Source organism: Rhinolophus sinicus, chromosome 1 (assembly GCF_057876585.1).
Source record: "Rhinolophus sinicus isolate RSI-liver-muscle chromosome 1, RSI-T2T, whole genome shotgun sequence".
NCBI lineage: Eukaryota > Metazoa > Chordata > Mammalia > Chiroptera > Rhinolophidae > Rhinolophus > Rhinolophus sinicus.
In genome coordinates, this window is record NC_142501.1 from 177,709,116 (window position 1) to 177,733,578 (window position 24,463).

Sequence of the window (24,463 nt, forward strand, 5' to 3'; positions counted from 1 at the left end):
GATTCTGAAGAGTGGAGTGGTAAACAGTGTCAAGTTCTGCCAAGAACAAAAAGATGCTGAATTTTTATTATTTGATTAGACATTCACATTTTAAAAACATCTTTGAGTCTGGTGGAGAAAGAGGTCAACTTTTCAAGAGCTATGGTCTGTAATGAGGAAATGAAGGGCAAGTATTAACTTTCTAGAAGTTTAATGAGAAAAGAAGAGACAGTAGTGGTTTGAGGGAAGGAGAGCAGTGTAGGAGTAATATAGAATAGTGGAGATGGGAACATACTAGTTGGGCTAGGACCCTGTCAACAAGGACAGAGTACATTTCCTAGAGGGAATAATTGAAGGAAAAAGATGATAGATGAAAAAAGAAGAATGACATCATGAACCCAAGCAAACAGGTTTGTAATGGGAGAAGATATTTTTGCCTAAAAGGTAAATAACAGAAGATAGGTGAGTGTATAAAAAAAAAAATTAAGGTACTGTGTTTTCCGAAAATAAGACCTAGCTGGACAATCAGCTCTAATGCATCTTTTGGAGCAAAAATTAATATAAGACACGGTATTATAGTATATTATATTACATTACATTATATATTACATTACATTACATTACATTATATGAGATCTGGTCTTATAGTAAAATAAGACCTGGTCTTATATTAATTTTTGCTCCGAAAGACGCATTAGAACTGATTGTCCAGCTAGGTCTTATTTTCGGGGAAACACGGTGGTAGAGAGTGCAGTCAAGAGTTTCTGGGAAGACAGCACCAAAAGCTAAGAAGGAAGCCCATGCCCCTCCCAAAGCCAAAGCCAAAGCAATGGCTTTGAAGGCAAAGAAAGCAGTGTGGAAAGGCATCCACAGCAATACAAAAAAAAAAAGATCTGCGCGTCACCCACCTGCCAAAGGCCCAAGACACTGTGGCTCAGAAGGCAGCCTAAGTATCCTCTGAAGAGCGCCCCCAGGAGAAACAAGCTTGACCACTATGCCATCATCAAATTCCCCCTAACTACTGAGTCGGCCATGAAGAAGATAGAAGACAACAATACACTTGTGTTCATTGTGGATGTCAAGGCCAACAAGCACCAGAGCAAACAGCCTGTGAAGAAGCTCTATGACATTGACGTGGCCACGGTCAACACCCTGATCAGGTCTGATGGAGAGAAGGCATATGTTCAAATGGCTCCTGACTACGATGCTTTGGATGTTGCCAACAAAATTGGGATCATCTAAATTGAGTGCAGCTGGCTAATTCTAAATACAAAATTTTTTCACTGTAAAAAAAAAAAAAGTTTCTGGCATGGCCTCCATTTTCCCAATAAACTAGAAGTCAGCAGCAGGGTGAGAGAAGCCTGAAGTGTGGGGGAGAAGTTCAGAATTGGGGCTGTGGAGTATGTTATGAACAGTCATGAAAGATACATTTTTATAAATAACCAAATGGCAGCAGAAGCTTACTGGGGTTACTGTGATTAGATCTTGTGTTGTGCACTTAGAATGCATGTAGGCTAAGGAGTTATTTTGTACTGTGATGGGTGGACAGGAAAGAGCCACTGAAAATTATTTGCAAGTGATATTTTCAGTTCCATAGAAGCACATAGATTGGATTGAAATGGGAAGAACAATGGGGCAGAGATATCAGGAAGTCATTATAGTAGGCCAAGTGTGAGTGGTAAATACTTACTGGAGCAGAGAGAATGAACTTAAAATATGAAGTGAGATTGGATTGTTTATTATCAATTTGGTTGGTTCTTCCAAAGTACTGCACCAGGTTTAAGCAATGTTAAATACTTCAACCCTTCAGATATTTTATACTTTGAGGAACTATGATCTTTTCCATTTTTGTACTTGATATCACATTGAAGTCCCTCTTATTTACTAAAATGGTGTTTTAAAATCTAAGGCTGTATAAATTTTTAACTTAATAAATGTAGGGCAAAGAACACGTTTCCAAGTGCTTGATTAGTATCCTAGAATTATGTTTAAAAAGCTAATGCGTTGTTTAAGAGATGGAATAATGGTTTCAAGTAGTTGCTACCAATTTTATAGATGTGGAAGTACACGCAACATGTGAGGGAGCATTGCACATTGCAAAATATTAGATATTTATTGAGTTCAATAAGAAGTCATTTATAGTTACCAAATTAATTATTTTTTGGGGGGGTCCCTTGGATACCAGGTTTCCTCCTCGTCTCCGCATAAAAAGCCTTTGGAATTTTCCTTTCCTGATTAACAAGTCTTAGATAGTCTGGGGAGAGTCAAATTATAAAACTCTGCGAAAATAAGATTTTTGTTTGTTTTTGTTGTTTCAATCTGTTATTTCCCCTTACCTTTATTACCCTGATTTCACCTGTTAAAGATGAAGTCAAAGGTTAGACCCCTTAAACATAAAACTAGTCTGCTTATTGAAACCCTGTCAATACATATTATCCTCTGCGCTTAATTATGTTGTTTTTATTTTTCTGTTTTTATTCTTTGTAACCAAGCTGAAGTACTAAGAATTTTCTTTGTTTTTAATCAAAGCTGTCCATTACAACTAGGGGGTATTTTCCTTGGCTGGGAGGAAATATGAAAAATAAAAAAGGTGAATAATTCACATTCTTCCTGCTGAGTGGAATAAATGAGGTACAAATGTTTGTACCTTTCAAGTTAAATTCTAAATTTTAACTATATATGCATGTACGGAAACATACACACACATATACACAGTCTAGCATGATTTCTTTCAAGTATGAAATACTTTGATACAAAGCATCTCTTACAGTTAAAACAATTGGAATAAGATTTTTTAATTCTTATCTTGAGTAACTGGACTAATAAATTGTTTCAATAAATTATTTATATTGTTACCTGAATGCTATTCAGAAGTGATTTGAGGTAATTTTATGGAAATAATTGAGTTCAGTAATTTACTTGTTTATAACTGCAGGTACTCAAAGTTCTGCTAATAAAATGATAATATAAAAATATAGGGTATAGAGTAACTTTCATTATTTCTTTAGCAAATGTGTAGTGATTTATGAATGCTCTATTACATAAAAGCTTTTTGAAAACAGAATTGTGAAACCATTTTGACTGGTGTGAGAAATCTATTGGACTACAGAAATTAATACTACTGTCAGCAGGTACACCAAAGCTGTGCCCACCAAATGCCATTCTGTGACCTAATTTGAAAGTGCATCTGTGGCTCTAGTCCTTTCCTCTCCTGATCCTGCATTATAAATGTAAATATATAAATACATTTGGAGTTTTCCTGCATAAAGGCAGAACCTGAGTATAATACAAGGCCACAAATTTGTAAGATTTATGCTTCTCTTTTGCATTATGAGTATTTAACAGTCGTGGTTTTTTTCTTCATGACTCATTTCTGTAATTTCACTGATGTGTTATTTATAGCTTTTGCTTTTGTATCTAGTCTTTCATGCATTTTACCTGCACCTGGATCATGAATAACTTGTTTTTTGAATTTCAGTAAAGATGTTGATGGGTTCAAATTTTTCTCTTGAATGCTTAAAACATTTGAATATGTCTAAGGTACACAATAGAAATTCATTATTTTGACAGAATTACAATGGGGAAATGTAAGTACCGTTTTCCCCGAAAATAAGACCTAGCCGGACAGTCAGCTCTAATGCCTCTTTTGGAGCAAAAATTAATATAAGACCCAGTCTTATATTGTACAAGGCACAGTCTTATATTGTAGCAAAATAAGACCGGGATTTATATTAATTTTTGCTCCAAAAGATGCATTAGAGCTGATTGTGTGGCTAGGACTTATTTTCAGGGAAACACGGTATCAGAATTTAATTTTCTTCCCCAGTAGATTTCATATATATCTTTTGACTTCATCTTGAAAAACAATGTAGGTATGTCTATGCGCAGTGGCTCCAGAAAAATAAAATAGTACTTGGTAAAATTAAAAGGCAGTGGATTTATTAAGAATATTTATATTATCCACATCAGAATAGCCAATACGTTTTACCTACAAACTACTATTCTTAATGATTTAGGTCATTGTCTACCAACATTTTTTTTCATGCACCCACAATAGAAATAGGACTATAGTTTTTGCAGACTACCTACTTTTGAGACTATGAAGACCCTCTTTCTAAAATCAAAAATAATTGTGTCCTTCCGAAGCTATAGCTCACATACAGTAATGATTGTATTTATAAAACTTATTAAGAAAATACATTTATACCATATAGATTCAAAGGCGAGAATTTCTGTATCGGAGGATAAATTTTTTATCATTTGCAATGTTAATTTTATATCCAGTATTATGATGCTGAGGATTGCAAATCAAAATCAAGAGACATGCCACCATAGTAAAACAATAAACTGACAAATATTTAACCAGTTGAATCTTCCTTTTAATCAGCCTTCTATATGACGTAGGAAAAAATCTCTCTCTACTAAGTAATGTTAGAATTAGAAACATACTTTTATGTCATTGAAGATGTGTATTTATGTTCCCGCCTACAGAAAGTCTCCTTGTCTACACCATGGGTCATATGGTTTGAGTGTTTTTTTCCAGCAGTGATGGTGATTAAATCCCAGGAAATTCTCACTCTGTGTGTTTATATTCTTTGCTGTGTGTGTTTGTGTGTGTGTGTGTGTAATATTTTAATCAACAAATATTGTTGAGGCCATTGTGTTCAGGACACTGTGCCAGGTGACAGGGATAACAGAGGGGAAAAAGAGCAAGTCCTTATCCTTATGGAGCTTATACAGGAAGAGATAGATAATAAATAAATATTTTAAAAACATATTTACAGGTTGTGATCATTGATATCAAGGGAATAAACAAGGTGATATAATGGAGAGTATCTGAAGGTGAAGAAGTTTCTCTCAAGATGTTATTGGAGCTGAAGTCTGAGAAATGAGGATGAACTATTTAAATAGGAGAAAAATATTCCTTATAGAAGTGTAGCTGTTACAAAGCCCTGAGTGAGGAAAGAACTTGGTATATGCAAGGAACAGAAAGGAGACTAAGCTATATGAGATGCAGTGAACAGGGAGAGTGTTGTGCAATAAAGTGGAAAAAATCAACAAGACCTAAATCATAGCATGCCTTGTGGACCATCCTAGAGTAATGAGAAGTCATCGAAAGGGTATCTGATTTAGATTTTGAAAACATCACTCTTGGAGCTGCATGGAAAGTGGGTTGAGAATAGTGGAAATTAAGAGTTAGAAATGGAAGCATAGAGAGCAATTCTAAGACTTGAAGTAATACAGACAAGAGATAATGGTGACTTGGATTATGGTTATGGTAGTGAGATGGAGGGCATCAGAAGAATTTGGGAAGTATTTAGAGTTGTAGATGAATTGGAAATGAGGATAAGGGAGAAACCAAGAGTGATTAGATTTGGGGCTTAAGTAACTGGGCAAAGGATAGGACAGTTTACTGATATAGGGACGAACAAAGGTTGTTCTGTTATGTTTTTCTGAGTTTTGTTATTGCTGCCTGTTTTTGTTTGTTTTGTTTGTTGGGGTCAGTAGTAAGTCTGAGATTTTCAATGGAGATATGTAAAAGGAATGGTAGGTGAGTAATTTCTATATCTTTATATTACACATTTTTGGGATAGACATACAAAAAGTTTAAATAATTTTACTCGTTTAGCAAAATGTTCATATGTTACTTGGATAAGGTGTATAGATTCAAGGAATCATGAGAAATTAGAAAGCTTAAAGGAATAAAGCCACCTAGAAGTCATAAAAAATTTTAAATAGAAGGGATTTTTAGAAGTCATCTAATCCACCCCTTCCAAACGTTACAGATAAGGAAACAGGCCTGAGAGTTTGAGTGACTTCAGGATCCACAGCTAAACTGGTGATAGTGTTGAACTAAAATCCATATCTCTGGTTCACAGTCTGTGTGAGTACTATATTTGAGGAAGTTAACACTTTTCATAAATACATAAATACTTCATTAAATATGTTTATGCTTTAATATTAATAGTTCAGCTCTTAGAATTGCAGATATAAGTATATGTTCTAATTTACTGAAAGCTAATCCTAAACCAACATTTTGTTTAATCTGTTAAAAATGACAAAAATAAATGTCACCTAATTGAAAGAAGATGGAGCAGAACCAAGTGATGAGGGAAAAGCGTTTTATATTTTCCAAATTTTAACTTTATATAAAGTATATGTGTGTATAAACATGCTTTACCATGTTTGATTTCTTTTTATTCTTGTCATTTTTTCTAAATGTAGAGGAATGTAAGAAATACTGACTTATTACCTTTTTGTTCTTTGGGAAATCCAGGACATTGTTATTTGATCAGGATTCTTAGTAAAACTTAGGAAATCCAGATAAAAATCTGAGAATTTTACTATTCTCAATAAACCACCTAAACCAACACAGGAATACCCATTGATTATTCAGACAAATATCTAGTTCTTTGTACTATTTCCTCTGCATGCAAGGTATAGTAAAAATTAAAAGTATACTGTACTTACTATTGTCTTTAATTAATTCTTCCTTTCTGGGGATAAAGAGTGATAGAAAGGAATTATACACATCTTACATATTTTAATGAATATTTTAAATTCAGTTTTGTTCAACTTTTACTAATTAATACATCTGTTAAAATTTCTCTAATTTATTGAAATATTAAAGTGAACTTTTCTATTTAGTAGTGCTCTAACATAAACTTTTTTTCTCATGCTGGGCTTTAAATGAAATAACTTGGGGTTTAAAGCAACAAAAGGACAGTAACGTGTCAAATACACAGCAGAAAAAAATTCCCCAGTGACCTGGAAAACTATCTTAAAATAAGCAGTGATAAGAAACAGGTTTTTTCCTTCGGACAGCTTGTCATTTAAGTGAACACCAGGTGATTTTTTTTTTCTTTCTCTTCCACATAATGGATTAGTTAATAAACATTTAATATGCATTATTCATATCACCTAATCTTTGTTACTAGATCAGATCAGTATTATGTAGTGCTTTATAATAAAGAAAAGAAAGAAATAGAAATATTCCAAATTATTTTTGTTCGTTTGGTACATATTTCAAGAAGCCATAACAATGAAAATCATAGGCAATTTTTAAAAAAGCAATTTGATGTTAAAATTAACTAACAACCAAACCTCCAAGTGAAAATATTTCATAATTTCTGAGAGTGGGGTAAATTTCATTCTTTCATAGTCTGGTTGCCTTTTTCCTCTTCAAAGTTCTGAATCAATGTGACATAATTTCTTAATAGCCATTTCTAGAATTTTATGTATCACACCTTATTTCAGCCCTATTTTTTTTTCATTTTGTGATTTGGATGATTATTAATTGTAAAATTAATTAGAAAAGTTACACGTTAAAACCCGCTTCATAGAGTGGGGCTGGTGCTTGCTATAATGGCCTAATTGATTTTGGCAAACGAGAAGTCCGATACTTACCTAGATTTGAATCAGGCAAGGTTTTACTTCTATTCGATATGCATTTATTTAAGTACCTCTGATATGCTCAAGAATGCATACATTGCCCTTTGTTTTAAGAATTGTCCATTTTTACAGTATTTCAGAACTTCTTAAATACAACTTTTCAGTGGCGCATTACATTCTTTTAATTGTAATAGTGCTCAATAGCCATATATTCATAAATGTTCTCTTAACATAAATAAGATCCAGCTATTCCATTCCTAGATATTTACCCAAAGACTTGCACATCAGTGTCTAGAGCAGCTGTGTTCACAGTGCCCCAAACTAGAGACATCCCAAATGTCTGTAAATACAGGTAAATGAAATTAAACTAAAAATAGTCATATACCCATACAATGGCATACTATTCAGCAATAAAGAAGAAAAAAACATTTATTTACATACCTGACAAATTTTAGGAAAGGAAAAAAACTATTAAAAAATTACACTGATGGTAACCACTTTGAGCACCTCTTGTAATTGCGTAAGTCAAATGTGACTTGTATTCATCTTTTGTTATTGATCTATGTTGAGTATTATAATTTTTAATACTTTTTTTCCTTTCTTATAATGTGTATACATTTTTTGGCACACTGTATTTCTGGGTTTCTTTTTCCCCCATCCGGCTGCCTTCAAGAGATTCTCTTTTTTCTTAGATTTTTCAGCAGCTTTGATATATGATGTGTATTTTTGTTTTGTTTTCTTTGATAGGGTTCCCTAAACTTCATAGATTTGTGGCATGGTGCCTTCCATTATTTTGGGAACATTCTCAGCAATTACTTTTTAAATATTTCTGTTCTCTGTCTTCTTTTTCTGGGATTCCAGTTACACTTAGGTTAGACCATTTGCTATTTTTCCTTAGCTCTTAAGTGCTCTGGGTTTACCCCCAACTTTTTGTATCTTTGTGTTGTGGTTTTTATAATACATGTTGAGCTACAAGTTCACTGAGTTTTCCCTTGGTTTTGTTGAGTCTACTTACTCAACCTGCTAAAATAATACTTCTTTGACATTGTGTTTTCATTTCTAGCATTTCCATTTAACTCTTTATAGTTTCCAGTTTGCTGCAAAATTCCCCATCTGCTCATAGATATTATTCACCTTGTCCACTAAATCCCTTAATAGTATGGAAGTTATTTTCAAGTCTCTGTCTGAAAGTTCTAGCATCTGGGTCACCTGTGAGTCTTGTTCTAATATTGATTTATCTTTTGACAGTGGGTTATTTTTTAACTCCCTTTTTAAAATTCATCTCTTAATTTTTTATTGAATACTGGACATTGTGTATAGAAAAACAGTAGAGATTGAGATTAACAGTATTTAATCTCTGGAAATAAGCACACTTCCTTTTATTTCAGGCAGTTAGTATGGGGTGGAGGTCCAGCCAACTTAATCAGAAGTTAAGCTCAATTCACACTTGCTATTGCTAACTTTACTTCAGTGCAATGGTCTTCAAAATCCTTCAGTAGTAGGCTCTTGTTACCTTATGCTTAGAACAGGGGTGCTGGAGGACTTTTTTAGTGTTCCTGCTTTCTCTGCAGCTTTTAGTCATCCATGCATGCCTGTAGCACAAAGGGATTCTCTCCATAGCCTTCTCTTCTCCCAACAGTAGATTACTGTTGACAAATGCCATGCATAACATCCATCACTTACTGTTAGTCTGGGGCTCAGAAACCCATTTCTAAATATTTTGATGCTAGCTAGAAAAAACTCAAATATAGTAGATTAAGTGATAAGGGGGGAAAAACGGTAGTTTTCCATTGGCTATGCCTGTGTCAGTTTACTACATGTGATTAATTTATTGATTAAATAATTTGTCCTATATTAATTATACTTGAAATATATTATTGTTAGTGATCTGAGAACCATAATTTCTGTGAGATGTATAAAATCTGAATATATAGTAAAGGTTTACTTAAATGTCAAATACTGATTTTTATTTTTAAAAATTTATGAAGCTTCAGTATTTCACATTGTTTGTGTGAAGGAGTGTATTCATTTCCTAGGGATGCTATAACAACGTACCACAAACTGCATGGCTTAGAACAGCAGAAATACATTGTTTTACAGTTGTGGAGGCTGTAAGTCCAAAATCAAGGTGCCAGCAGGGCCATGCTTTCTCTGAAGCCTGTAGATGAGGAGACATGTTTTTTCTTTTTTTCTTTTTTTTTTTTTTTTGCTTCTTCCTAGCTTCCTCTGGCCTCAAGAATTCCTTTGTTTTTGACAGCAAACTCTTAATTTCTGATTTCTGCCTATCTATGTCCTTACAATGGCTGTCTTGTCCCTCGTTCTTACATCTTCACATGACATTCTCCTCTTTGCATCTCTCTCTTCTTATAGGGGAAGAATACCAGTCATATTAGCTTCAGGACCCAGCCTACTCCATTATGAACTCATCTTAACTACAGTCATTCACCACTTAACTACGGGGATACGTTCTAAGAAATGCGTCATTAGGCAATTTTGTTGTTGTGTTAACATCAAAGAAGTGTACTTACACAAATCTAGATGGTATAGCCTACCACTGTAATTAATTGCATGTGCTCTATTTTTATGTGATTTGCAGCACAGTAGGTTTGTTTCCACCAGCATCACCACAAACACATGAGTAATGCATTGCACTACAACATTACGTCACTATGTGATAGGAATTTTTCAGCTCCATTATACACTTCTGGGACCACCATCATGTATGTAGTCTGTTGTTGACCAAAGCATCATTATGTAGCACATGAGTATAATCACCTCTCCAATAACCCTGTTTCCAAGTATGGTCACATACTACGGTTAGGACTTGAACATATATTTTGTGGTAACACAATTTGACCCATAATGATCAGGAATAATGTCGATGTCTCAAAAGCATACTCCTATATCAGTAACATCTCAAACAGATAAAGATAATTAAACTACTGAATCCGAAAGACAGGCAATGAATATACTCATGAATAAAATCTCTATGTCATGAATTTGTGCTTTAACTTATTAGGAAGAATTTTGATATTTGATTCTTTTCCAATTCAGGTAACTTTAAAGATAGCAATTTTTTAAATCACATTTAAATCACAAACTCTATTCTACTTGCTGCTTACTTGGAGCATTATTCACACAGAATCCTGGTAAAATTAATCCAATCATTTCCTTTACTCAGATAGTTTGGGAATTTTCAGTAATATTTTTCATTTGACATTCAGACATGTGACTGGCCTACACTAAGAACTAATGGGCTCTTTGAAGTTTAAAATCTAGGACTCTACTCTCAGATATAGTTTGGTATGGACTAAAAAGACTCAGTAGTATTTGTGTCCCTACATTTAAAATGAGTCTAATTTATGTTTCATATTGTTTTGAAATCCTTGCTCAGAATATATTATACATGTTCAAATTCTATCATAATAAAGTATTTGTTCTTAGAGGTTTAAAAGTGGCAGAGTATTGGAGACTAAAGGAAAAACCATGAGGAACTTGATTAAAATACATTTTATGATGGCACCTTTGTAATGCTATCTCACTTTTTACAAACTAATACTAATAAGGACTTAAGTTATAATTGTTTTGACTTTAAGCATCTATTCTGAATCATCTTTCTGTTCACTAAGAAAAGAACATCAAAATTATTATTTCTAGATAATATTAATATAATTTTTTAGAACTCAGCAGGAAAGTATTAGGAACTCAGCTTTACAGCTTAGCTTGTAAAAAGAATCTCTGACTTATTTACCGTTAGTCTTTATTGTCTCTAATAATAGTTACTTGGGAAAAATAAAAATAAGTACCTGAATTATAATGATGAATGATTGGAAAACTAAAACAGCAAAATTCAAAAAGTTTTTTTTTTTTTTTTTTTTTAGAAAGATTTTATTGGGGAAGGGGAACAGGACTTTATTGGGGAACAGTGTGTACTTCCTGGCCTTTTTTCCAAGTCAAGTTGTTGTCCTTTCAATCTTAGTTGCGGAGGGTGCCGTTCAGCTTCAAGTTGTTGTCCTTTCAGTCTTAGTTGTGGAGGGCGCAGCTCAGCTCCAGGTCCAGTTGCCGTTGCTAGTTGCAGGGGGCGTAGCCCACCATCCCTTGTGGGAGTCGAACCTGCAATCTTGTGGTTGAGAGGATGCACTCCAACTAACTGAGCCATCCGGGAGCTCAGCGACAGCTCAGCTCAAGGTGCCATGTTAAATCTTGGTTTCAGGGGGCACTGCCCACCATCCCTTGCGGGAGGCGAGGAATTGAACTGGCAGCCTTGTGGTTGAGATCCCACTGGCCCATGTGGGAATCGAACCGACAGCCTTCGTCGTTGGGAGCACGGAGCTCCAGCCGCCTGAGCCACTGGGCCAGCCCCAAAAAGTTTTTTTCTTAATGTGTTAAAAAACACATGCAGCATATATTAAGTACTTCCTATGTGCACAACACAGACACAGTAGAACTGAATAAGAGAGTGTCAGATCTAAAAGACAGGCAGTCTCTGCTTCTCCTTTCCCCTTTTCTAGATCAGAAAACTATCATCCAGAGAGGTTAAAAGCTCTCTCATGGTCAAACTTAACAAAACCCAAAATTTAGACTCCGTATAATAGTTATTTTATAAGTTATTACCTCAGTGATACTACATTTTTTTCTAATTTTAAAATCTACCTTATCTTATTGAAATTCTTAAGTTAACATTTCAAATTTTAGGTAACAAAGTGGGAAATTCTATTTCCCACTCCAACAACCAAGACTAGTCCCAGAATATCATCATTAAATGGTCTTTCCATTCAGGTCTTCAGAGACCTTAACTTACGGACATTTCTACAACTTTACTTGAAGAGAAATATCTTACCTTCTGTTGAAAATAAATCTTCTCCCTTTTTTTTCTTTACCCTTAATTATCTATAACTGAACTTAAATTACAGTAGGAGGTACTGAAAGTGATTGGGAACAGATGCATGTATAAGTCTCCATCAGATAGTGGAGAGGGTGAAAAATGAGGAAGATTGTATCTTCTATAGATGTCTTCTGTTTTCTCTTTGAGGTAGGAATCATGGTTTCAGTTAAGAATGCAGAGATTAGGAAAGGGAAGAGCTTTAGAAAGTTGTGACTATTTGGATGGGTCATCATGGGCAATGTGATGGGGACATGTGAAAAGATTGTGCAGCACAGTTTAACGGCTTGTTCATGCTTACAAAGCCTACAATTTTACAAAATTAAAAAATTATATAAATTCGTTCATTCTTTACTTGCTTTTAAATATTGTTCTTTAAAGCACATCTGGAAGTTCTAGAAATATCTCATCTCAAAATGGATCTGAATAAATAGATGCGTGCCTCACCATGAATTTTGATACGGATTTGAAAGTTATTATTGTTGTATACCTCATGAAGCTCTTACCCAATTATATATGAAATAGATTTTGTCTAATGACTTCTGTTTAGTTGCATTTTAGACAGATATTGTATAATATAGATTGATCTTAATGTTTAAGTTCATGGATACTCTAAAAAGATTTTGGGGGGAAAGCTACCAAAGAATTCTTCAGAGGTGAATCTTTTAAAATAGATTCTCGTTTGATACTAATGCCATTCTATTGTCTTGCTAAACTTAATGGCACAGGTATTTTAATATACCTTTTTTAGTGTTGAAAGAGGGATCATGGAATTAGAATTCAGGTTTCCCAAGTTTTCATTCACAATGCTGATTATTTAATCATAATTACTTTAAGCAAAGTCTGAGCTGAAATATAAGAAAAAAAATACGGTTTATAATATATCTTTTTAATTCACTTATCAGAGTATTATTTCTAAAGTACATTTACAATGAAATTCATTTGTATCTATCTGCTCAGTGCCCTAGCCTTCATTTTGGCCTTTGGTAACCTTAAAAAGCCTTTGTACCTTATATTCCTTGCCATCTTTAATTATGCCAGACACTCTAGCACTTCCTGTAGTGTATGTATGCATGTAGCCTATGTACAGCCAACATTGCTAATTAACACTTGCAGAGCATTATGTGCAGAATGCTTTTATAGAAATCAGAGAGAGTGAGACAGTGCACAAATCCATGACAGTTTAGAATGTTAAGGGTAAAAAGGATCAAATATATGGTGATGGAAGGAGAACTGACTCTGGTTGGTGAACACACAATGTGATATGTAGATGATGTATTACAGAATTGTACACCTGAAACCTATGTGACTTTACTAACAACTGTCACCCCAATAGACTTTAATTAAAAAAGGTGAACTCTTTCTTTGCTTAAACTTCTTTGAAAACACAAAAGATAATTAATTCAAAAGTATCTTTACACACACATACTTTTCTCCTGTTTCTCAGTATTATTTTTTAACAAAATTTGGATGAAAGGTTATTAGTATGATCAGCTCCGGATGTTTATTTCTCTCATGTAGTCATAATTTTCTGGGGTGCTACATCATAATTATCACCACAGTAACCATTCCAGATGTCACAAAGGATTATTATTTTTGGTGTAAATAAGTTGTTTGACCAGATGAATACATAAGGAACCAAGATCTTGTTATTATACAAATGATTAAAGGGTGGGAGGAAAACTCATATCAAATATGTATTTAAGCATAATTCTTTTAAAATAGATTTTTTAAATTTGTATTTTATACTGAGTATTTCTGAGAAGAAATATGAAAAAGGTGATATTTAAGCCACATAAGTGGAAGGTAGCATGTACGTTAGAGACTTAAATTGTAAAAATAAATTAGTATTTTGAAAATTTTATCATCAGATAAAATTTACTATTGCAGATTACGGGCCTCTTTTACATCCAAAACCATTCTGCCTCTCCAATTTTCTTCTGTAGTCTTTTCGAAGATTTGAGCCTTCTAATTTCTCTTTGGAGAGAACTGGCGATAATAGAAATGATAAAAACAAAATGTATTTGCTGATGCTGCTATAAGGCTTTTCTATAAGCATGAATATAAAAACGTTCCAGAATTGTGCTCCAGTCATACTATTGCATAGGTTTTATAACCAGTTTCTAATAGCTACTTGGCTCTTTTTGCACTTTTTAAATTCAAAGTCTCATATCGGTATATACATCTGTTTCTCTCTTTCTCTCCCTTCCTCCTTAAATTGGACTGTTGTGGGGTTTTTGGTTTTGTTTTGTCTTTTTTTCATATGCATGCTGTATACTTTTGATACTCAATTAGCTGCTTTACTGAACAGAAAAGTGACTGTCATCAAAGACCTGCTCCTGTATATTCTGGTATATCTTCCTGTATAAATAGGTTCAGCCTCACCCGTCAGATAGCCTAAACTTTAAAAATCAAATAATACCCAAGTGGTAGCAAAGGGGTGAGCAGCAGGAACTCACACATTACTGGAATTGTACACTAGCTTTGGAGACCTGTCATTACCTAGAAAGTGGAAGAAGAACAGATTCAATGAACCAATAGGAGATCTGTCATTATCTAGAAAGTGGAAGTACAGATTCAATGAATCAATAATACTGTCTATGAATTATAAATAATAGCCCAAACCTAGGAACAACCCAAATAATAATCAGCAAAAGAACAAATAATTGTGATGTGTTCATACAAGTAATATTATTATACAGCAAGGAAACATATAACAGAGTGGATGAATTTTACAAACATAATGTTTAATGTAAGAAAATTGGCACAAAAGAATAAATATGACATGATTTCCTTCAAATAAAGTTCAAAAACAAACAAAGCTAAATCTTATTCTGGTGGTTAAAACATAAAGAAAAGCACGCGCGCGCATACACAAATGCTCACATTCATCCTCAAAGTGAATGGTAATTTACCAAAATCTAGCCAAAGGCTCCATTCATTCAATAATAAATACTGCATGCCTAATATGTACTAGGCATTTGCTGCCCACGAGGAGGGACAGCCTATTTGGAAAAACATACCAGAAAATCTGAAATTAATATACACTAACACGTCACAATAGTTGTATGCAGTGGTGTTTTTAGGTCTGCTCCTCAGCCTTAATGTATAACATGTACCTGATAATAAAATGCCAACTTGGTTACTTAGAAGTTTTATTGCTTCCTGCTTTTGGCTACTGAAGAGGTATGGAAGTGCAGTATCTCTAGATGTAAAGCCCTCTTCTTACCCAGTGTGAAGGAAGGCCATACTTGTGTTGGAAACTACTTTGTGTGGCAGGTCATCATCAAAGAATGTAGCAGGGCTTAAACAGTTGGTGGGCTAGACTTTCTCCAGTGGTTGGATACCTCATAATTATGGAAAATTACAATACAAATTATATTTCTAGAGGTGACAACTTAGGATGCTTCGAAAGTTAGAAGTTACTTACTTTGAGAAGAGTTAAAAGTGAGCCTACATTCAGGGATATGAAAGTTTTGAATAAGGAAACTTTTGGAAATTATTTTTAAGTGAACAATAATAGTACTCATGTTAATATAACATAAATCTATAGAACTACCTTTACTGTGGAAAACAATTTATTTGAACTTGTGCAATGACAGATGTCCTGATGTATATTGCAAATGATTTGTAAGATATCTTTAAAGACCTACTCTTTAGCTGGTTTTGGTAGAGTAAAAGACAACATTACCATTTATTCCATTGCTCCGTTGCATCCTCAGATTCGTTATTTTAATCAAATTCTCTTTGACCTTATTTCCCTATCTGATTTGTCAAAAGGGGAAGAGGGAGGGAGGGAGAAGGGAGGGAATAAACATTCCTATGGTAGTGGTTAATATTTTTTCAATTCACATATCTATTATTATATATGCTTTGGTTTTCTTCTCAAAGTTGATAATAATGTAATTTCTAATGTAGAGCTTGAATTTATGTTCTGCATCCAACTCTTCAGAACACGTGAGTGAAGAATTATGCTGTAGATAATCCAAAGAAGGCAGGGAGAGAGGAAGGGAATGGGACAAGGAAGCAAAGAAAGGGAAGGAAAACACTATCTCTAAAACAAACAAATAGGTAATTTGCCTTCTAATTTTAGTTGTATTATTTATTTCATTTTTTAAAATTTGTTGAACAAATTTTTATTAAAACTTATTGAATTGAATTTTTTGAATATTGAATAGCTGAGTATTAATAGGAAGACAGCTTAGCACACTGCAAATAGGCTCCACATAGTTTCTAAACTCAGTTTCCTAGTTCATGAAATTAAGGCTTAGCTAGCTCTTCTGAAAGATTTCTAAGTTCAAAGCACGCACAACTTATATTTTGAAAGCCCATAGTTAGCAATTAGAATCACGTAGTATTTAAGCTTTGCAGTTTAGGGATGGGATATACTGTATACTCATATTATTGAAGGTCCAAACATTTAGATTTGTAATCCTAGTGTTCAGTTTTCTCTGACATCATACACATACAAATTGCTCAACAATTTAGATAATTCACAATTATGTTATTGGAAAATAAAACTTTGGAAATTAGATTTCTAAATGAGCTATGACCAACATTCTTGGCTGAGTCATCTGACTAGTACCCTGGCAATTAAGAATTTTCTGTGATCTTATTAGCTGATTAGCATAAGGTCCTGTTCTGCATCTGTGTAACAATATAATAAGCTAAGAGAATACGGTACAGAACTAAGTGGGCAAAAACTATGTTCATCTTAGTATGGATTTTCTTAAAGTTTATCAAAATGATGAAGCAAGTATTTATGAGGCACTGCTATATAAGTTGTGTGTATGTGTGTGTGCTTACCACTATAAATGATACACTTCATTGTCTAATATGATTTGGCAATGATTATATAAAGATGTGACCTTAGTTTCAGTTCTTTTATTAGGAAAATGAAAATCTTTTCTTTACTAACTTTATAGCTGTATTTCCTTTGCTGATCCTTTCTTTATTCTCCTATAGCTACACTGTCCAGTATGACAGCCACTAGCCAGACTTGACTGTTAAGCAGTTAAAATGTGACTAGTCTGAACTGACATGGAACTGTAAGTGTAAAGTACACTTGGATTTCAACGATTTATTACCAAGGAGAGAATGTAAAACATTTCATTAATGATTTGAATATTGATTGCATTTGGGATGATCATATTTTAGATATATTAGATTGGATAAAATATATGACTAAAATTAATTTTTCACCTATTTATTTTTATTGTGTCTACTAGTAAATTTAAATTGCATACATGGCTCATATTTGTGGCTCTCATATTTCTATTGGGCAGCACTGTTCCGGAGTCTATCATATTTTATGAAAGGAAATCAGACTTAGAAAGACAGATATTCTTTCTTTCATCTCTTTCCGTTTCTATGTTTAAAGGTGAGAAAGTATTCTAAAGCTGTTTATATGTTCCAGTAGTTAAATGATATCTGTTCTGTGTAATGTAGATGTACATATAACAGAATGTATGTTTGACCATCATTTGACCATTGGTTATAATGTTTTATACTGCTGTATTCTCGAATGGAGAGAATAAGGAAAGTGAAACACAAACTACCAAGAATTGGAAAAGGGAGCATGCTTATGGACTATAGAAAATGCCATTAAAAAGACTCTAGTCCTAATATTTAGGAATTACATATTATGGTCTAGAAATATACTGTGCCACAGACAGTTTTCTTTAATAATAGCTGACTTTGAAAACCACCAAAAGAAAGATACATTTAATGGTTTCCAAGCTGAGGGAGAAAACATTCCAACAGAATAATAGTTCCAATTTTTTTTCTCTTACATAGAATTGTCATTTGTGAATGAGGAAACAAAAAATTTCATGTTATAGTCATAAACTCCTAAGACAGAGACGTTCTTTAAGTTCCTATATGATGCCAATGCAAATAATCTTTTCTTCTCTTAAAAAGTGATTGTCTCTTTTCCCCATCCCATTCCCATTTCCATGTTTATTTGTTTTGTTCTGTTTTTCCAAAAAGACATATTTAACGCCCTTAGGTTTATTTTCTACTTACTAACTAAGGAATAACACTGTTATGTTTTGTATTTGAAATTGTAAGGTACATTTCTTTTTTCTTTTATTTTTAATTTAACTCTTTGTTTTACAGATGAGGGCAGAAGTGCAGTTGACCAAGCAGGTGGTGCACAGGTTGTAATTGACCGTTTAAGGTCACTGTGCAGTAGAACAGACCCCGCCAGTGAGAAGCTCTTGACTGTCTTTTGTGGCATGCTGATGAACTATAGCAATGAGAATGGTAAACAAAACTGAAAACTTGCTTTATCTCTGGGGGAAAAATTTTAAAATCATCATTACTATAGTACAAGCATATTTAGAAAAATTATGAACCAAGAATTCATAAATGGCATATAAAATTAATAATTAGCCAACATTAAATTGCAGTGTTTTAAACAGTACAAAATGGTCTAATTTACTAAATGGGACTAGTTTTTGACATGTTAATACCAAAAACAAAAAAAAAAAAACATAGTATATGGTTTAAGATTTCTTGCTATGAACATTTTAAAAATAAACAGTTTTAAAATAGCTTCGTGTTTATATTAGTACTAGGAGTATCTTTAAAACATAAACACTGTCTATGTAAGTAAAATGATTTTATCTAGATACTAGATTTACTTGTAAGAATAAAAAAACTTTTAATTAAATCTGGCCTTATAAAAATGAAGTTCAGAGCAATTGCAGTTAACTGATTTTAGAAATTTAATAAATACTTGTAAACAGAAGTTTCTTTCCTCTGTAAAACATTCTTAGAATCTAACAACAAATTCCATCTCCATAATTTTCAGATAGCCTACATGGTTGTTAATTAAATGAACATAGAAGCAGTTGTATGAAGGCTTCACTATACTTTTAAATGTCACAAAAAATTCATTTGTTATTATTTTATATGAATTATTTCATGGATCAAGTGTTCAGATTCTCGTAGCTTCCTAGAAATAAGGCCTTTTAGTGGTTTCTTTCATAATGGCGTTTTCATTAGTAGTCTTTGACGGAGACATTTTGTTTGCATATTGAACATGTAATATTATTCTTTATTTTCATGTGTTCTAGAAATACAAGGCCTTTTAGGCATATTTTTCATTTTTTTTACTTTTGGTAGTCATGGGTCCAAAGAAATATTCTCAATTAAAAAAAAAAAAAGATAAACATAGATGACAAATGACTACTGACATTTTGCCTGGGGTTAGAGACAATAGCAATTGTTGGGACTGCAGCCGTTGTCCCATTGAAAGGGGAGAGCCACTGCTTTCCTGTAGCCAGTTGTTTCTGTGTGGCAGTTTGGTTAAATACTGCCAAAACTTTTCATCTTGGGATGGGAGAAGCTGAAAATCTAGCTTTTCATGTGACATGTAATTTTTAAATGTTGGATTACATTTCTTTTTTTAGCACTGTACAGGCTTAACAGAATGTTTCCTCTGGTCACATCTATCCAAGAGACATAAGTTTTAAACTTCTGAGTTAAAATTTTCCATAATAGTAATTTTTTAAAAAGTTTTCATTCATCAAAAGGTTGCCTGTTAAACTCGAGCAATAATAATTGATAGTTTTTATAGGGTCAATTCCATCTTCTTCTCCCCCCCCTGATCATTTTGAAGAGAAAATGTGCTAAATATGAATGAGAGAAACAGAAACTACAGAGTCTGGGTAGTCTACAAAATGAATAGCTAGTTTCTAAATAATTGAAATTTGACCATAAAACACAGGTATCTGGATTACATTAAGAAATCATTGGCCAGTTGTTCATGTTGCTTCCTTTCTCCTCAACTTCACTCAGGCTTAGACACCTGAGGAAGTGGGACAAGTGCTAAGTGGGAGAATGGTTTAGAAAGATAAATGAAAGAAACTAGTCATGAAGTTATAGCAGCTGTGAATATAAAAGAATTTGTCTTCTTTTGCATCTAACCTAGTTGTTTGTCCTTTAAGGAAGCTGTTGCTCAAAAATCTACAAAAGCTTATCAAATGGCTAAATGGTCTTCAAAAACATCCCTAATTCCTATCCAAAGGAGACGGTGATTGAGTCCCTGTAATAGGATATCACAATGTGCAGAGAAGTGTTCTCGGAATATTATGATTAAAAACATGAGAGTGTACAGTCCAAGTGCATAATATATTTGTTTCGTAAGAGCAGGTTTTTTTCCTGGTGTGCAAATATTCCCAGGAAATAACTTAGATACTTTGGAAAGCTATATTAGCTCTTCTCAGAACATTATTGGAGCAGTGGTGTTTTTGTTCCATAATTCTAAAAGCTGCAATTTGAAAACCTTTTAAATTTTACTAGATAAAATAGAAGTAAAGTTATCTTTAGTATTTTAAAGGAACAAATGCCAAATCAATAACTATCTTCTTTCCTCTGCTTCCTTTTATATTTGTCTTTCATGGGGATCTTAGTTTGTGAAGTTATTGTTTTTCTCCATAATACTCTTTAACTTAAATTATATGTTTTTTGTTTTGCATAATAATTAGACATCTTTGTTTTGTGTGTCGATTATTTAGTTTTTTCTTTAAAATGTATGTTTAATGACTTTCCAACTTAAATACTAAGTCTTCTTGGCTAACTTCAGATCATTTGGTATTGATTCTGTTCACCTAGATGAATCACTGAGAAAAAGAAATGGAGCTTTTGAAACTTAGGAGACACTTTTTATTAGCATTGGTAAACAAAGTTCCTTTTTATGTGTATTTACTATTGAATTTCAGTATACAAACCTCGGCTACTTTGTGGGTAGGATAGTTGAGTGATAAATACCTTCTTGTTACTCTAACAGAAAAATTAATTCTACCCTTGGACCTAATAACTTGAGCTTCTTTATAGGGAGTTATTTTTAGTTCAATTGATAAATTTTATTAAATAAAAAAGTGACTACTGAAAATGGTCACAAAGACCCACTAACTTAGTTTCTCTGACAAGAATGTTTTCAAATTGTTTATTAATCCTGAAAAGTGGATTCACACCAGACTGAAACTTAGGATATATTAATTTCTGTCCATACAATGGACAACCTGAGCATATCCAATTTTATATCCATTAAATGTGGGATCAAACAAGTGTCCTAAACACATGCAAGACAGATATATTATGAAAATTCTTACTCAGTAAAGACATTTTTGTACCCTTCAATAAAGCTGTGTAAAACTCAAGGTTCATGAGTTTTAAAACTTTTCAACCCAGCTTTAGACTAGACAGTCTTAAGCTATTAGTTGAATATTATCCTTTTGTTTCCTTAATTGGTAAAGCAATTGGAACTTCTGATAGACAGGTAAATAGGGAATGTCTGAATAGAAAAAGTTATAATTGCTTAGCCAGAAAAGTTGTATCAATATTGTATAAATAATATTTAAATAGAATAAGAAAAATAAAACTTTTCGTATAGTAAAAATCGTTTCAAATTTATCCTTTTGGTGGAAATCAGACCTGTTTTTCACATGGCAAAAAGACACTCCACTTCTTTGACCCTTCAGAATTGTCCGAGTGTTTGACAGTTGTCGTTAAGGAAAAGCATGTTGATGATTTGACATCCAATTTGAAGAAAATGTGCTGAACTTCCTGTATTATCTTCATCTAGTTGCAATTTTAAACTTTTAGTTATTTTATAAACAAGGAACTCAAACCTATTATTGTAGATATTTTTATCTCATTCGTTTCTTGGATGTCTTTTTTCCTAGCTTCGGTTACCCAATGCCAAAGCATTGCAGTGAAGACTGAAAATTTTGTTCAGATCGCCAACTGTTTTCATATATAACACCATTTTAACATAAAGTAGGAGTTTGGAAAATATTTATTGGTTGACTTTTCTGGATACTTAGTATTGTCTATAATTCTATTAACAAAATCAAAACTTGGAAGAAAGATGTCTTTAGAATGCATTTTCTTCATTAAATAAGTTAGAAGTATTATAAACTCTATATGAGTTGATATTCCCTATTCATATACCTGGCAACAGCTGAAAGTGGCAGTGAAATCATTCTGATAATAACAGTTCTGGACCTGTGGTTTTTTAAATCTACCATAGGTGATCCACAGAATTGCTCATATGCATATGTGGACTTGAAAGTTGGTAGCAGTTTGAATAGAAACAAATCAGTAATCTAAAGCAAAGCACCAGCATAATTTAACACCTTGTTAAGGAATCTGTTGGTAGTCACTATTTTTATTATATTATAGGTGACCACGATTAATCAATACGTATTCCTGGAAAACTCTATAATTGAGAGTTTAACATTTTTCTTAATACGCTTAATGCTAGAGACACAAAATACAGGGAGAAGTCTGTTCTAACTCTAAAGCAAATTAGTAATGATATAAGCATTAAAGCAAAGACTGTAGTTGTTTTGCATAAACCATGCCGTAAGAGGAAATAAACAATCAGGAAAGAAAACTTAGTTTCCTTCTAAAAATAAGTAACGTAATATACAGTCTGTGACTGACTTCATATGACCTATATCTCATATATATATATATATATATATATATATATATATATATATATATATGACATAAATGTATATGTGGGATTTTTACATATAGAGCTGATTTTTCTCTAATATCTTAATAACTCCCTGTTATTGAATTTCTTTTGTGTGTGTGGTCCTGAAGTCTCTCCAGGATACACTCATGATAATTCTCACATTTATTTGCTCCATGGACTTAAGATAACTAAACTATGGTTGAAAGGAGGCCATCTGTGCGATTTAGGAAATGCAGCTCATGGGATATGTTATTGGAGCAAAACGATTGAATTTAAGTATTAAGTCTGGTAATTAAATTCAGTTGTTGAAAATAGACCTGTAAAGCAAGTTCTCTCCTTTAATTTAAAGGTCACTTAATATGTAATTAATTTTAGCTGCTACTTTCATTTTAAACAATAGCAACAATTTCACAATTCTAATCATACTGTTCATTTTCCTAGTGAACTCAGTCAGATAACTTTGCTGACTTGTTTTTTTCCTTTATACTTAAAATAAGAAGAATAGAAATTAACAAGGAATAATCCTGATTAAAAACTAAAAAGCACTTTGGCTCTGAGTATATGCTTATGTTTTGGTATTACTTTATTACAGGTAAGAAAAAACATAGCCTCGATGTTAGAAAATGATTGAAAAATGATTTGCTTTGCATAAATGAAGAACTATATCCTAAATTTATTTAGTGTGGGTACAAGCTAATTAATAATTCTGTGTATTTCCTAAATACTAATAACTTTTTGCCTAATGTTAAGGGAAACGAACAAAAAATTCAAAATGTAAAATTTTATCTTTTCAAATCATTGTCTTTTTAAAATTATATTAAATTTCCGGTATACTCTTTTCAGTGTACTTTCTGTTCATTGTTCTATTTATAAAAGCATTAGAGATGTACATCTCCAGTTCACATCTTTTGAAGCCCAGTTTGTCAAATTAAAGTACTATAGTGTGTGAAAGTGTGTAAAAGTTTTATTGTGCAGCTGAGAAGTTTTTAGGCTTTTAAAAAACATATCAGAATTCTTTATTTATTAATTGTTGTTCTCTTTGTAAGCAGTTTTTGAATTTTTACTGTTCATCCAACAGAGCTTTCTAATCATTTTACTGAAGCAGATTGCATTCATGAAATTCTGCTACAAATGTCATTTTCAACATATTGTTTTACTGAAGCAATTAGTAGTTAGTAGTTCTTGTACCTTCTGCTAATAATGCCTGTTAAATTTGACCAATTAGGCAAGGTTAGCTTTTCATCATAATCCTCCTAAACGATTATTATAATAATGCTGTTACTTAGTGCACAGACTAAGAACTTGGTTTTTAGTAAAGGTGTAGGTACCAAATGCACATTTTGGATTAATTCCACATGGTCAAGTAGTGGGATTAATATTCAGCTTTGGTCATTATAGAATGAACTTCTGAATGAAAGAATCTGAAATTTTTTACAAAAAAATGAAATTTTTATAGTTTTTTTGTTAATGATTTAAAGTTTACAGTTATATTACACAAATAATACTTTCTCAGCTTTTCAGCTATTAGATGTTCCTGATTATGATAGTGCATTTATACAGGATAGTGCATTTAACACATTAGTATCAAAGTTGATACTAAATAGATATTCAATTTTAACTGAGAGCAGTAGATGACAAAGTGTGTTTGGTGTTCTTCATTCTCTACATGTTTTTCTTTTTTTATTTGCTTTATATCTGGACTAGAGATGATTAAT

General features: G+C 32.8%; 1 protein-coding gene and 1 pseudogene across 8 annotated transcripts in view; both read left to right on the forward strand.

The window, feature by feature from the left end:
- Window positions 1-24,463, forward strand: part of RAP1GDS1 (Rap1 GTPase-GDP dissociation stimulator 1) — a 130,558-nt gene that overhangs the window by 65,133 nt on the left and 40,962 nt on the right. For 5 of the 8 annotated variants that reach the window (XM_019741118.3, XM_074323298.2, XM_019741119.3 and 2 more), the window contains exon 5: window positions 18,371-18,517. The exons of the other annotated variants lie outside the window; for them this stretch is intronic. In XM_019741118.3, the coding sequence (XP_019596677.3) occupies window positions 18,371-18,517 (147 nt within the window). The remainder of the gene's footprint in view (window positions 1-18,370; window positions 18,518-24,463) is intronic. 8 annotated transcript variants of the gene reach the window in all.
- Window positions 372-3,653, forward strand: LOC109452251 (large ribosomal subunit protein uL23 pseudogene; annotated as a pseudogene).